The sequence below is a fragment of the Phyllobates terribilis genome, unplaced genomic scaffold (assembly GCF_046119375.1).
Source record: "Phyllobates terribilis strain yellow unplaced genomic scaffold, ASM4611937v1 Scaffold_71__1_contigs__length_7168151, whole genome shotgun sequence".
NCBI lineage: Eukaryota > Metazoa > Chordata > Amphibia > Anura > Dendrobatidae > Phyllobates > Phyllobates terribilis.
The window spans coordinates 745,001-759,290 of NW_027362831.1; the positions used below are offsets into that span (position 1 = coordinate 745,001).

Sequence of the window (14,290 nt, forward strand, 5' to 3'; positions counted from 1 at the left end):
ATTCTCCCTGTATGATTGATGGCAGGTGTTCACAGCATTACCCACGATCCCTGGTCCAAGAAACCCAAACAGGACAAGGTGGCTATCCAGTCTACCGAAGAAGTAAGCCAGGGGATGGTGGTTTCATAGCAAAGCTCAAAATGCGTGTTGGATCATCACTCCAAGAGATAGAAATTGACAACAGGTGGGTAGTGCCTTACAACCCTTTGCTCTCAAAAACGTTCCAGGCCCACATAAATGTCGAATCTTGCCACTCTGTGAAATCAATCAGGTATATCTGCAAATATGTCCACAAAGGAAGTGATCAAGCAGTTTTTGAACTCCAGAAAAATGGACCAGCAATGAAGCTATTTGGAGAATACTAGGATTCTCCATTCATGAGTGCTACCCACCAGTTGTGCATCTGAGTGTGCACTTGGAAAATGGACAGAGAATTTACTTTAACCCAGCAAACTTGCAGCAGCAGCTTCTAACACCACCTAAGACCACCCTCTTGCCATTTTTTATGCTGTGTCAACAAGACCCTTTTGCAAAAACAATTCTCTACTGTGTTTTACCAAAGCACTACACTTGGAATGCCTCCAGAAAAACACTGGAACGGAGGAAACGGGGCTTGATATTGAAGGCTATCCAGGGGTGAAAGCAACTGATACTCTTGGTCGCGTCTACACTGTTCATCCGTCAAATGCAGAGTGCTTCTACCTGCGCATGTTACTTCATGTTGTCAAAGCATCATTTTCTGACCTGAAGACCGTTGGAGGCCATGTGTGTGAAACATTCAGGGAAGCTTGCCAAAGAAAAGGACTTTTGGAAAATGATGGACACTGGGACATGATCCTCAGTGAAGCAGCAGCCACACAAACCCCAAAGCGACTAAGACACCTCTTTGCTATTATTCTAACAACCTGTAGCATTTCAAATCCTCTTGAGATTTGGACAAAGTACAAAACTGATCTCAGTGAGGACGTCCTCATGCAGATTAGAAGGGAAAATCCTCAGCAACTCATCAACTTCACTGAGGAAATGTTCAATGAAACTTTAATGCTCCTTGAAGATCAGTGCATAGCAATGTCAGGAAAAGCCTTACAGTTGCTTGGTTTGCCTGCTCCAATAAGAAATCCTGAAGGCATCCAAATGTGTAGGGAGATTTTCCTAGAAACCAACTACAATATTGATGAACTGACAGAATTTGTGTCTCAGAACGAGCCAATATTGGTACCAGATCAAAGGGACGCCTATAACTACATTTTAAGTTTCAGTGAAACCAACAAAGGCGGGATTGTCTTCCTTGATGCTCCAGGTGGAACAGGAAAGACATTTGTAATCAACTTGCTCCTGGCAAAATTTCGACAACAAAAAAAGATTGCACTTGCAGTGGCATCTTCTGGAATTGCAGCTACACTTTTAAAAAGTGGCAGGACAGCACATTCGACATTCAAACTACCACTTAACCTGTCTCATAGTGACAGCCCCGTGTGTAATATTGCCAAGGGATCAGGACTGGCCAAATTGCTTCAAAAATGCAGTGCCATCATTTGGGATGAATGCACCATGTCACACAAAAGGGCTCTGGAAGCAGTGGACAGACTGCTGCAAGACCTGCGTAGCAACAGATATATCATGGGAGGAGTAGTTGTTGTTTTGGCAGGTGACTTCCGCCAAACACTACCTGTTATTCCAAGATCAACCCCTGCAGACGAACTGAATGCCTGTCTCAAAGCATCGTACCTTTGGAGAAAAGTAAAGAAAATGTCACTGAACACAAAAATGAGGGTCTACATGACAGGCGATGTTTCTGCTGGACTGTTTTCGAGCTAGCTGTTGACTATTGGAGATGGCAAGGCACCAGTAAACTCAATCACTGGACAGATCACCTTCCCAAGCAACTTTTGTTGCATTGTGACTTCCATTGAGGAGTTGAAGGCAAAGGTTTTTCCAAACATTCAACTCCACTTAAAAAATTCTGGCTGGCTGTGTGAAAGGGCTATTCTAGCTCCCAAAAATGACAGTGTCAACAAGATCAATCTTCAAATTCTAAATCTCCTTCCAGGTGTGAACACAACCTACAAGTCAGTGGATACAGTAATAGACCCTGCTCAAGCCTTATTTTATCCAACTGAGTTCCTCAATTCCTTGGAGCCACAAGGACTTCCTCCTCACAACCTCTTTCTAAAACCTGGAGCACCTATTCTGCTATTGAGAAATTTGGATCCACCAAAGCTGTGTAATGGAACAAGACTCTTGATTAAGAGCCTGTTTCCACATGTAATTGAGGCAACCATTTTGACAGGATGTGCCATAGGAGAAGATTTTTTCATTCCAACAATTCCTCTCATTCCATCTGATTTGCCTTTTGATTTTAAACGCCTCCAGTTTCCTGTGCGACTGGCATTTGCTATGTCCATCAACAAGGCTCAGGGACAGTCCTTGAAAGTAGTTGGAATCGATTTACAATCTCCATGCTTTTCTCATGGTCAACTTTATGTGGCCTGTTCAAGAGTTGGAACAGCCAAAAATCTGTTCGTGTTTGCACCTGAAGGAAGAACTAAGAATGTCGTTTATCAAAAGGCTCTCGAATAAGGAGTAGAAGATTACTTCACGTTACTTGGCCAATTTAGTTAAATCTGTGTGGAATATCTCTGGTGTTGAAATATATGTTGTGAAATGCTTCTATTAGCTTAGTTTTTGCCTTTTAATAATTACATTTCTATCTATTTGTTTTGTGTTTTTTGTGTGGAGAATAAATTTTTGTTAACACATTCTATTTTGCTAACAGCAGTTATTAACCCGGGCGAAGCCGGGTAGTACAGCTAGTATGTTATATTTTCTTTATCAAACAGTCTGTAAGATTTGTATCAAACCTCTGATGCCGGCGCCATTCCAGCAGTGTCGGCACGTGCGTTCCCGGAGCTCATGTGAGGTTGTTACATCGTGTGAGCCCAGTAAGTGCTGGAATCACTGTCTCCACCTTCAGAAAAATCGAACATCATGAGGAAATCTGAGAGCAGCTGCAGCCCTGACAGTGAAGTCAGCACTGACTGGGCGCAGGGCTCATGTGATGTAACAACCCCAGGAATGTGAGTCCCGGCACCGCTGGAACGGCGCTGGCATGGGAGCTGAGTATGAGTGTTTTTATTTTAACTAGGCCAAACATGAGGAATGACACGGGTTGTCCTGGTAGTGAACAACCCCTTTAAGATTGTACAATTTTCAGTTAAAACATTTCCAACATTCTGGACATGTAGAAGGCTTCTCCCCTGTGTGACTTCTCTAAAGTTTATTAAGAGTTTATTTTCAAGGAAAACATTTCCCACATTAAGAATATAAAAAAGGCTTCTACCCTGTGTGACTGCTCTGGTGATTAAGAAGAGATGATTTCTTCACAAAACATTTCCCACTTTCTGAACATGAAAAAGGCTTCTCCCCTGTGTGAGTTCTCTGGTGTATAACAACAGCTGATTTCTGGTTAAAACATTTCCCACATTCTGAACATGAAAAAGGCTTCTCCCCTGTGTGAGTTCTCTGATGTCTGATAAAAGTTGATAACTGTGTAAAACATTTTCCACATTCTGAACAAGAAAAAGGCTTCTCCCTTGTGTGAGTTCTCTGGTGTATAACAACAGATGATTTCTGGTTAAAATATTTCCCACATTCTGAACATGAAAAAGGCTTCTCTCCTGTGTGAATTCTCTGATGTCTGATAAAATTAGTCTTGTGTGGAAAACATTTTCCACATTCTGAACATGAAAAAGGCTTCTCCCCTGTGTGAATTCTCAGATGTCTGATAAAACTAGTCATGTGTGTAAAACATTTCCCACATTCTGAACATGAAAAAGGCTTCTCCCCTGTATGAGTTCTCTGATGTCTGATAAAAGTTGAAATCTGTGTGAAACATTTTCCACATTCTGAACATGAAAAAGGCTTCTCCCCTGTGTGAATTCTCTGATGTTTGAGAAAACTAGTCATGTGTGGAAAACATTTTCCACATTCTGAACATGAAAAAGGCTTCTCCCCTGTGTGAATTCTCTGATGTCTGATAAAACTAGTTATGTGTGTAAAACATTTTCCACATTCTGAACATGAGAAAGGCTTCTCCCCTGTGTGGGTTCTCTGGTGGCTATTAAGACTCCATTTCTGGCTAAAACATTTTCCACATTCTGAACAGGAAAAAGGCTTCTCCCCTGTGTGAGTTCTCTGGTGAATAACAAGATTTGATTTCCTGCTAAAATATTTCCCACACTTGGAACAAGAAAATCTATTCTCTGTCGTATGAATTTTTTGATGTATAGGAAAAGACTTTTCGTGGGGAAAACTATTACCACATTCTGAAAGTGAAAATGTCTTCTTTGCTTTAGGAGCAGTTCGTTTTTTAATGCTTATTTTGTTACTATGATTTTCCTTTGTAGTCGGTAATGAATCAGAAGATAGGACGTGTTTCAAAGGATCAGATGACAGATCTTTGCTGTGAATGGATGATGGTATATCTGGAGTAATGGCATTCACTTCAATTGTATCCTGAGGGATCTCAAGATCGTCTGATTTAAAAATTGAAGATGTCAGCTGTCCCTCTGATCTCCAGGTACAGTCATCTGCTAAGATAAAAATCAATTATTATTTTTCAATAAAATATCCTTGAATTTTATATTTTTTAACATTTCTACTTAAACTCTCTGTAAAAATATGAATTATTCAGCAAGACAAAGACAGTTCACAGTCTAATAGAAAACCTCATAGGATGAACCTGTTATGTTGGGGAAAATAATACCAATAAAAACTTCCAGTCATCCCGCAAAGAACAAGCCCCCACTCAGGCCCATCATCTGTCAGTAGAAAAACTGAGGTTTCCACATTATTAGGGTCTCAAAGGCTCTTCAAGAGCAACAAGGCTTCCATTAACCAATCCAGCAATATCCACTCTCCCAAAGTCAAATCTCCCCCTCACTTCTGAGCTTTGCAGTGCGCCCAAAACACACTCAGCATCCATGTATTTGGCATTACTATAGTGAGAAGAACCCACTTAATTTACGGTGTGTGTCTCCTTGAGCACAATCTGGGAACAATGTGTTGGGTAACAAAATGGCAAATGCACAATTTTCACTCTCCAACATCCACTGTCTGCTAATTACTGAAAAGTACCTGTAGAGTCAAAATATTCCCTACTTCTAAAGATTAATTCATTCAGGGTTATAATTTCCAAAATGGAGTCACTTTATGGGGATTTCTACTGCTCTAGTTTTCAGCCTTTTGTCATATTAAGGACTTCTGCAAATGGTGTAACCCATCTCCACTGAGACCTGCTCCAGCGACATCTGCTTCTGTCACCAGGCGCCACCTTATTCATTCTGCAGGCGGCGCTGGTGATGGAGGAGACGTCAGAACCAGAAGCTCTGGGCGGCGCAGGCTCTGTCCAGCCACTAAGATTAGGGAGCCTGGGACCTGTAGTACCATCCAGTCTGGCAGTATGGTTGTGTATTCTGTCCAGCTGGAGTAATCTGCTCCCTGCTTCAGCCAACTGGAAAGCACCGCACCCTACTAAAGCTGGAAGCATATTGCCGGAAGCTGCCAGATACAGCCTTGTTCTCCTCTGGTTCAGTCCTCTGTGCTCAGCTCCCGGCTTGTGTATTTGTTTCCTGTTGTGACCTCGGCCCGTTTACTGACTACTTTTGTGTCTTCTGATTTTGTATTTTCTCTGACCTCCATGTTCTGACCCGGTTACCTGACTATTCTTCTTTCCATTTCACACCACAGAACAGCAGGTAACACCGTGGCCCAAGCCTAGGGGTCTCTGTGTAAGTCTAGATACAGAGAAAACGGAGTAGATAGTGCCAAGCCTGTTCATGGTGACATATTTTGAGCTGCCAGGTGACCATGAACAGTGCCCCCAATACATTGTGTCTGCAAACTATTCCAGCAAAATCTGCATTCAAATAGCTAAATGTCGCTCCTTCCCTTCTAACCTGCCATGTGCCCAGATAGTAGGATACTACCGTATATAGGGTATTGTTGGTGGAAGGTGGAAAATAATTTGTAAGGTCCATCTGTTTCTTATTATCCTTTGTGAAGAATTCCAAAGCTATCACCACATAAAGTGACACACGTCAGATTTAAAAAATGGGCCCTGATAGGAACACAAAACTGGCTGCAGTAAGGGGTTAAATCAGAATATTTTGGGCACTAACTACTATAGTCAAAAACTGTGAGTATAGACAATAACACATCTACTGAAATGATCAAACTCAACAGTCTTCATCAATAAAAAAATAAGTAACTAGTGGTGAAACCTCTCTGGGGTAATTAGAGTATGGGGCTCGGTGGCTCTTGGCAATCTAAACTATCGTAAGGGACAATATTTTCTGTCAGATGAGTTTCAAGAAGAAATATTAGACGTTCAAAAAGAACTTTTTATAATAGTGCAGAGATGAGGCGTCTAAATTTAGCTTAGAGTTATATCATGGCACAGGTGTAATGTTTTTTATGTAGTTTATCGCAATACTATCTGAAGTTAGTTGGTTTTAAAAGAAATTGAACAGTCAGGATAAAGGGAAACTCTGTTGTTATTGTACAGAAATTCACACTTGGCCTCACTGCACATTTAATGTTGTCAATCATAAAAGTAAAGTTTGGCCAGAAAGACTGGACCTGGTCTTGTAGGGACCATATGAGGACATTCAGCAGCACAGAAGGGACTTTCAATGCCCAAACTCATTTGAACAGTTTTGTTTTGGGTGGAGGAGAATGTTTTGATCTAGCGGCAAAATGGTGATCACACGATTGTGATACAGCCGGACTACACCAGCGATAAAGCAGCCACAGCCGGTGACTGAGAAGAATCTGTGACTTCTCTGCATTTAGTGGTCACTACTCACCTGGGTAGTCATATGTAGGAATCTCCTCTTTACACCGCTCATCACCCCTCACATATGTCTCTGTAGTATTAATATGGGTCAGATCTTCACCCTGAAACAAATATTGTAAAAGTCACAAACAGATGAGAAGTCCCATCTATGATCAGCTCTAATCCTGCCATCTCCACCATTCTCATTACACAAGTATAAAACATATAACACTGGTGGATAAAACAAGACTGAACACAAGATCTTCACAGCCGTCTACACATCATAGGGAAGATCTCATGATACCTTCTCTCCATCTACCTGATGATCCTGAGGAACATTGGGGTCTTCTTGTTTACAGTCCTGTGGAAGAGGACGGGGACACCTGTCTGTTGTTGTCCTCTTACTGGATAGATCTGGAGGAAACACATACAGGGACTGAATTCATTCTTTACATACAGATAATTATAGGCCGTGTGAATTCAGTCCTGTCTATTACCTGGTGATGTGAGGGGCTGGGGAACCTCCATCATGACGTCCTTGTACAGATCTTTGTGTCCTTCTAAATGCTCCCACTCCTCCATAGAGAAATAGACAGCAACATCCTGACACCTTATAGGAACCTGACACATACAATGATACCGTCATCCCCCCGATCCCTCCATAGCATTACTGTATAATGTCCCAGCATTCCCAGCAGTGTCACCTCTCCAGTCAGCAGCTCAATCATCTTGTAGGTGAGTTTTAGGATCTTCTGATCATTGATGTCCTCATGTATCAGGGGGTGAGGTGGAGGCTTTGTGATTTTGCTTAGGGGTCTTCCCCATCCCTCAAACACAGGGTCCTGATAGCGCTCACTAGAGGTCTTCTTCACTACTGTGTAATCCTGGTTATGGAGAGACACATTAATAAATCTCACTACAGACATTTCCAGAGTCCTCACCTCTCCAGTTCTGTCCATCTGTTATTCCCATAGATAAGAATGATGTAATGTGACGTCATCAGAATCTCTCACCTCTCCAGTAAGCCGGAAGAGGATCTCTAGGGTGAGGTGTAATATCCTCTCCGCCATCTTGTCTCTGTCCATATCCATCTTTGATGGGTAAATCAGGAAAATTCTCTTATATAGAAGATCTTCACCGACAGGATCCGATATTGTAGAGACCTGAATGAGAAGATGATGAGCCGATGTAACATCATAAAAATCCTGTGTAATAATACAATTACTGGAGACAATAAAGGGAAACATGAGATTTATTATTTTACAGTATTTAGTTTTCTTCTTTACATCTAGTAATAAAACCTATATATTTTAGGCCACAGACAACAAGCAGTTTCTTCCTCGGAGTCTGCAGCTGAATACTTTCTCACAAGATGGTTATCTGATGGTTATTATGAGATGGTTGTTTGTTCTCGGCCCGACCCTTTCACAACTCCTGTCTCCTGGTTTAATCGTAAGAGAAACACATAACGAGAACCTGGCTTACACCTCTGGGTTTTCTCAAATGCGGCATTGATAAATGTCCACCATGTAAATATGCCGAACACAAGAAATAGATTTAATCACATTAAATAAAACATTTCATTACACGTGAATTTGTAATATATTGTATTCAGTGTCTGGGATGTAATGTCAGATATGTCGGCTCCTCCTCCCGTAAATAAGGCAGAGAATTAATGAGCACATAGGAGACCCCACTAATCCCGCGACCATTAACCCCTCCAACGTTTCCACACATTTGCTAAGAGAACACAATGGGGACTGAAAGAACTTTCTGTTTTGTGGCATTGAAAGGGTAAAACGTTCAGGTGGAGGGGAGATGGCAGAGGGGCATTGCTGAACCGTGAAGCTTCCTGGACACTGAGGCCAAATCCATCGTACCGGAGGGTATAAAGAGAAGGAGGATCTGATCTTACATTACCAGACCGGTGAAGGGGCCATATTGTGATGACTGTAAGATGATTGTGTTTCTTCATTGTCTTTCTTTGTATCACATCTATTACATCTATTAATGCCGCCATTCATCCTGTGCACAGGAGCGGCTGCTCCGGAGACATTTATATCCTGCTCGGGTTTCATTCTTACCTTCGGTTCTGGGTATGAAGTATCACTCCGAAACGCGTCACCTCCACCTTATCTCTCTGGATTCTTTCCTCCAATGTTCTGATGACGTCCCATCATTATTGTGACATAAGGTTATAAAATGAAGGAATAAAAGTTTTATGTTATTTGAGGTCCTGGATCGTCCTCTATGTGTGGACGGTTATCACTACTATCTACATTACTGTGCTGGAGCTAGGAGATGAATAATGGTGTTGTGTGAGGACTTCTCTGGGCTTCTGTCCTTCATCCTGCAGTCGTCTGAATGGATCTAATGTGGACGGGAGCCAGCTAAGCCGCATTCTGTCCACAGCTGTTACCTCACTGTTCACACCACACAGAGACCCCAAAAGAGTCTCAGTGCTGAAGGGGTTAATGCCCCCTGCGCCCAGTAATGGGGGTCTCCACATACCTCCACCTGCAGAGCCGCCACCACATATATGGCTGCTCTGTGCGCACAGGAGCTGTGATGAGGTCACAGGAGGGGAGGAGTCAGAGGTCACATGATCAGGGGCCTCAGTGGATGCACAGTGTGAACAGTGCGGCTCCTGTACAGTGATATCCGGAGTGAAGACGCTACATGGAGACGTCTCCGCAGTCAGTGACATTTCCGGCATTATTTGCCCCTCACTACTGGCACAATTACCCCGCGCCGCCTTTTCTACAGTTTTATGTGTGAATGTAATGTGGGATTTTCCTGCTTGGAGACAAATAGACGACACATGAGGTGATTATTACCAGTTACCGGACGTCTACTATATGGCGGCATATGATTGTGCTATCCACTTCATACCAGGAGCTAAAAGGCCGAAATCTTGTATGTTTAACCCCTTCCAGGGAGGGCGGCCTTGATAGACTATATTCAGAGTCTGGTTAAGACCATGTTCACATGTTCCGATGTTCATCCCGAATAATTGGACGAGTGTCATGCGAGTGTGAGATGTTTTTCTCTCCTGCATCCATATACAATGCGTTATTAACATCATCTTTTACTGACTATAATCCTCTATGTAACTTAAAGCTGGTTTATAAAACTAAGAAAACAATCTTATATACAGATATCGATAGAAAGATGTTAGAGATATGATAGATAATAGATAGATGTCCTGCAGATATATCATTTCACAACCCCCTATATGTTATAAATTTGCACCCTTTAGAGCCTTTCATGTGGAACTAAACTGAGTTGAGCCTTGTTTAACCTAATAAATAATTACAAAAAAACAACATGGGGTCCCCCTATTTTTTTTGTAACCAGCAAAGGTAAAGCAGACAGCTGAGAGCTGATATTATCAAGTTGGGAAGATTCCTGGTTATTGGGCCCTTCCTAACCTAAAAATACCAGCCCATAGCCGCACCAGAAGTGGCGCATCACATGAGATGAACCAATTATGGCTTTTTGCCTTTGGTCTTCCCAATTGCCCAGATGCATTGACAATTGGTGTAAAGTATCTTAGGGTTAACGTCAGCTGTGGTTTGTCAAAAATCACAGCTGGCATCAAACCCTGGTGATAGTAATGGAGAGGTGTCTATCAGACAAACCCATTACAGACCCAGTAATCAAAGATAAAAACACCCAAGAAAAAATACTTAATTTGAATAAACACTGGTTCACTAATTTATTAACCCCCCCCCCCCAAAAAAAAAGCATGCAGGTCCAACGTAGTCCACCGAATCCGACGATGATGGGCATTCCCACCATATATGTAACATAGACCGTCTGCACTACCACACCGCCAGCACAAATCCGAAGATGCCACCTAGATAACTTCCGTCTTCACCTCTCTGATCATAACATTCTCTCATTCACACTCACAAATCCTCGCCCGCCCCAGCACACTCCTACCTATCACACATTCAGAAATCTACAAGCCATTAACCCTCATACACTTACAGACTCCCTTCACTCATCACTGTCCCCAATCTCCTCTTTTTCCTGTCCTGATCTGGCTGTAAACCACTACAATGACACGCTCAGAAGCACGCTGGACCAAGTAGCGCCCCTCACCCTCAGAACCTCTAAACACAGAGTAAAATAGCCCTGGCTCACACCGCAAACCCGATTTCTCTAGCATTGCTCTAGAAATGCCGAACGCCTATGGAGGAAAACTCGCACACTAGAAAACTTTATCCACTACAAATTTATGTTAAAAACATATAACTGTGCCCTTCACCTTGTCAAACAGACCTACTTCACCAACATGATCTCCTCACTATCCAACAACCCCAAAAAACTCTTCGATACCTTTCACTCCCTCCTCAGTCCTAAAGCGCAGGCCCCCACCATGGACATTTGTGCCAAGGACTTGGCCTCCTACTTCACAGAGAAAATAGACACCATCCGTCAGGAAATCAGCTCCCAGCCACCAAGTGCCGTGACTCCCACCCCCCCCCACATCCCCTTTGGATCACACTCCACATTTGACCCAGTCACAGAAGACAAAGTCTCCAGGCTCCTCTCTTCTTATCATCCCACTTCATGCACTACTGACCCCACCCCCTCAAATCTACTCCAGTCTCTTTCTTCAGTCGTCACTACTCACCTAACTAAAATCTTCAACCTCTCCCTCTCTTCTGGTATCTTCCCCTCCTCCTTCAAACACTCCATCATTACTCCATTATTAAAAAAGCCCTCTCTTGACCCTTCATGCACAAACAACTACAGACCAGTCTCCAATCTTCCCTTCATCTCTAAACTTTTGGAGTGCCTGGTTTACTCCCGCCTTACCAGTTACCTCTCCACTCACTCTCTTCTAGACCCATCACAGTCCGGCTTCTGTCCCCTACATTCTACAGAAACTGCACTCATCAAAGTAACCAATGACCTTCTGATAGCAAAACTTAATGGTGACCACTCTCTGCTCATTCTTCTTGACCTCTCTGAAGCCTTTGACACCGTTGACCATCACCTCCTACTCTCTATGCTCCACTCAATCGGCATAAAGGACACTGCTCTCTCCTGGTTCTCCTCCTACCTATCTGACCGCTCTTTCAGTGTTTCGTTCGCTGGCTCCACTTCTTCCCCTCTTCCTCTCACTATTGCGGTTCCTCAGGGTTCAGTCCTTGGCCCTCTTCTCTTCTCTCTCTACACAGCCCCAATTGGACAGACCATCAGCAAATTTGGTTTGCAGTACCATCTTTATGCTGATGACACACAACTATACACCTCATACACTGACCTTACCCCCGCTGTACTACAGAACACCAGTGACTGTCTGGCCGCAGTTTCTAACATCATGTCCGCTCTCTACCTGAAACTCAAACTTTCCAAAACTGAACTTCTTCTGCTCTCGCCATCTACTCACCTCTCTAAATCTGACATCTCTCTCTCCATGTGTGGCACCACAATAACACCAAGCCAGCAGGTGCACTGTCTGGGCATTGTGCTTGACACCAATCTTTCCTTCACCTTCCATATACAATCTCTTGCCCGCTCTTGTCGCTTGCACCTGAAGAACATCTCTAGAATCCGCCCCTTTCTCACCTTGGAAACAACAAAAACCCTCACTGTTGCCCTGATCCACTCCCGCCTTGACTACTGTAACTCTCTATTAATTGGCCTCCCCTTCACTCGACTTTCCCCCCTCCAGTCCATCCTTAATGCTGCAGCCAGGGTCATCTATTTGGCTAACCGTTACTCAGACTCCACCGCTCTGTGCCAGTCATTGCACTGGCTACCCATGAATTATAGGATCCAATTTAAATTGCTTGTTCTCACCCACAAAGCCCTCCACAGTGTGGCACCCCCCTACATCTCTTCCCTCATTTCTGTTTATCGGCCTACCCGTTCTCTACGCTCCACAAGCGACTTTCGACTAACATCCGCACTAATCCGTTCCTCCCACTCCCGGCTTCAAGACTTCTCCCGAGCTGCACCTATTCTTTGGAATGCTCTACCCCAAGAAATTAGGATGAACCACGACTTACACAGTTTTAGGCGCTCCCTAAAAACACACCTGTTTAAAGCAGCCTATCACCTTCCCTAATCGAAGTCCTTTTATATTCTTATAGCCCATCCCTTATTTCTCCAAACATAAGTCTCCACCGAACCCAAAAGCACTACAGGTACTGGCTGGTGATGAGCTCATGCAGCCTTTATCTATCCCTCATCCCCTCAAGATGGCTGGACCATCCTTGTAAATAAGCCATTGTACTTTGTGTCACCCCCACCTCATTGCAGATTGTAAGCTCTTACGAGCAGGGTTGTCATTTTTGCTGTAATTATTGTATTATCTTTAGCTATGTTACTTATGAATGTTGAATATGAACCTCTGAATTGTAAAGCGCTGTGGAATATGTTGGCGCTATATAAATAAAGACTATTATTATTATTAATATGGGCTAGTAGGATGCGATTTTCTCTTATCTTCTAATAGAAAATGCCATTTTAGTGTCAATTTCCTTATAAATTCATTTAAATCACAGAACAAAGTGAAATTATTAAATGGGACAGCTGGACAGAAGGATAATCCTCGAACTAACAAGGATCGTTCAGCTTCAGATAGCACATAGCTAGAAATATTAACGATACCCCCACAGCCGATAGGGATTTCTATCTGCAGGAAATTTGTGTCCTGGTTCATTGGCAAGATTTCATTTTCTTTATATTTGGATTGTGTCTCAATTTCGGCATTTGAACTATTTTTGTTGTTGTGACTTCGGGTTTTTCCACTCCCTCTACATCCCCTAAATTTCTTTTTCGTTTTGGACAGCGTCCGGGGACCACGTGAAAAAAATGTGTAATTTTCGTTTTATCAGTTTGAGGTACAACTGCATTCTGTGTTTGAGGATTTATCAAAATACTATTTTCATTCAAAATCGCTAATAATTCCAAAGATGTCATTCTATTCATAGGGTATTTTGTGTGGTTTACAGTACAGACCAAAAGTTTGGACACACCTTCTCATTTAAAGATTTTTCTGTATTTTCTTGACTATGAAAATTGTACATTCACACTGAAGGCATCAAAACTATAAATTAACACATGTGGAATTATATAGTTAACAAAAAAATGTGAAACAACTGAAAATATGTCTTATATTCTAGGTTCTTCAAAGTAGCCACCTTTTGCTTTGATGACTGCTTTGCACACTCTTGGCATTCTCTTGATGAGCTTCAATATACCGCAAAATAATTGGTAATGCTGCTTTTTTTTCCACAATGATAATCCGTAGCGGAAATTTCCACAGCATGTGCACAGCACATGTGGATTATCATTGGGGAACATGGCAGGCCTTCTACCAAGCGTTCTTTAAGCGTTTCTTCAGCGGATAGGAGGGTGCAGGGGGCATGAGAGAGAGGTGCATGATGCGTGAGAGGGGTGCTGTGAGATAGAGTGGTGCAGGGTGTGTGGGTA

General features: G+C 42.7%; 1 protein-coding gene across 2 annotated transcripts; it reads right to left on the reverse strand.

Moving 5' to 3' along the window:
* Positions 1-3,216: 3,216 nt before the first annotated feature.
* Positions 3,217-7,420, reverse strand: LOC141194436 (uncharacterized). 2 transcript variants are annotated; one of them, XM_073662348.1, is made up of 4 exons: positions 7,333-7,420; positions 7,155-7,249; positions 6,867-6,957; positions 3,217-4,589 (listed from the first exon to the last, which is right to left on the reverse strand). In XM_073662348.1, the coding sequence occupies exons 1-4, from the start codon at positions 7,415-7,417 to the stop codon at positions 3,337-3,339; spliced, it is 1,524 nt and encodes a 507-aa protein (XP_073518449.1). In that variant the 5' UTR covers positions 7,418-7,420; the 3' UTR covers positions 3,217-3,336. The 2 variants fall into 2 exon arrangements, with proteins under 2 accessions (XP_073518449.1, XP_073518448.1); XM_073662347.1 differs by having other exon boundaries at positions 3,217-4,592.
* Positions 7,421-14,290: the final 6,870 nt, after the last annotated feature.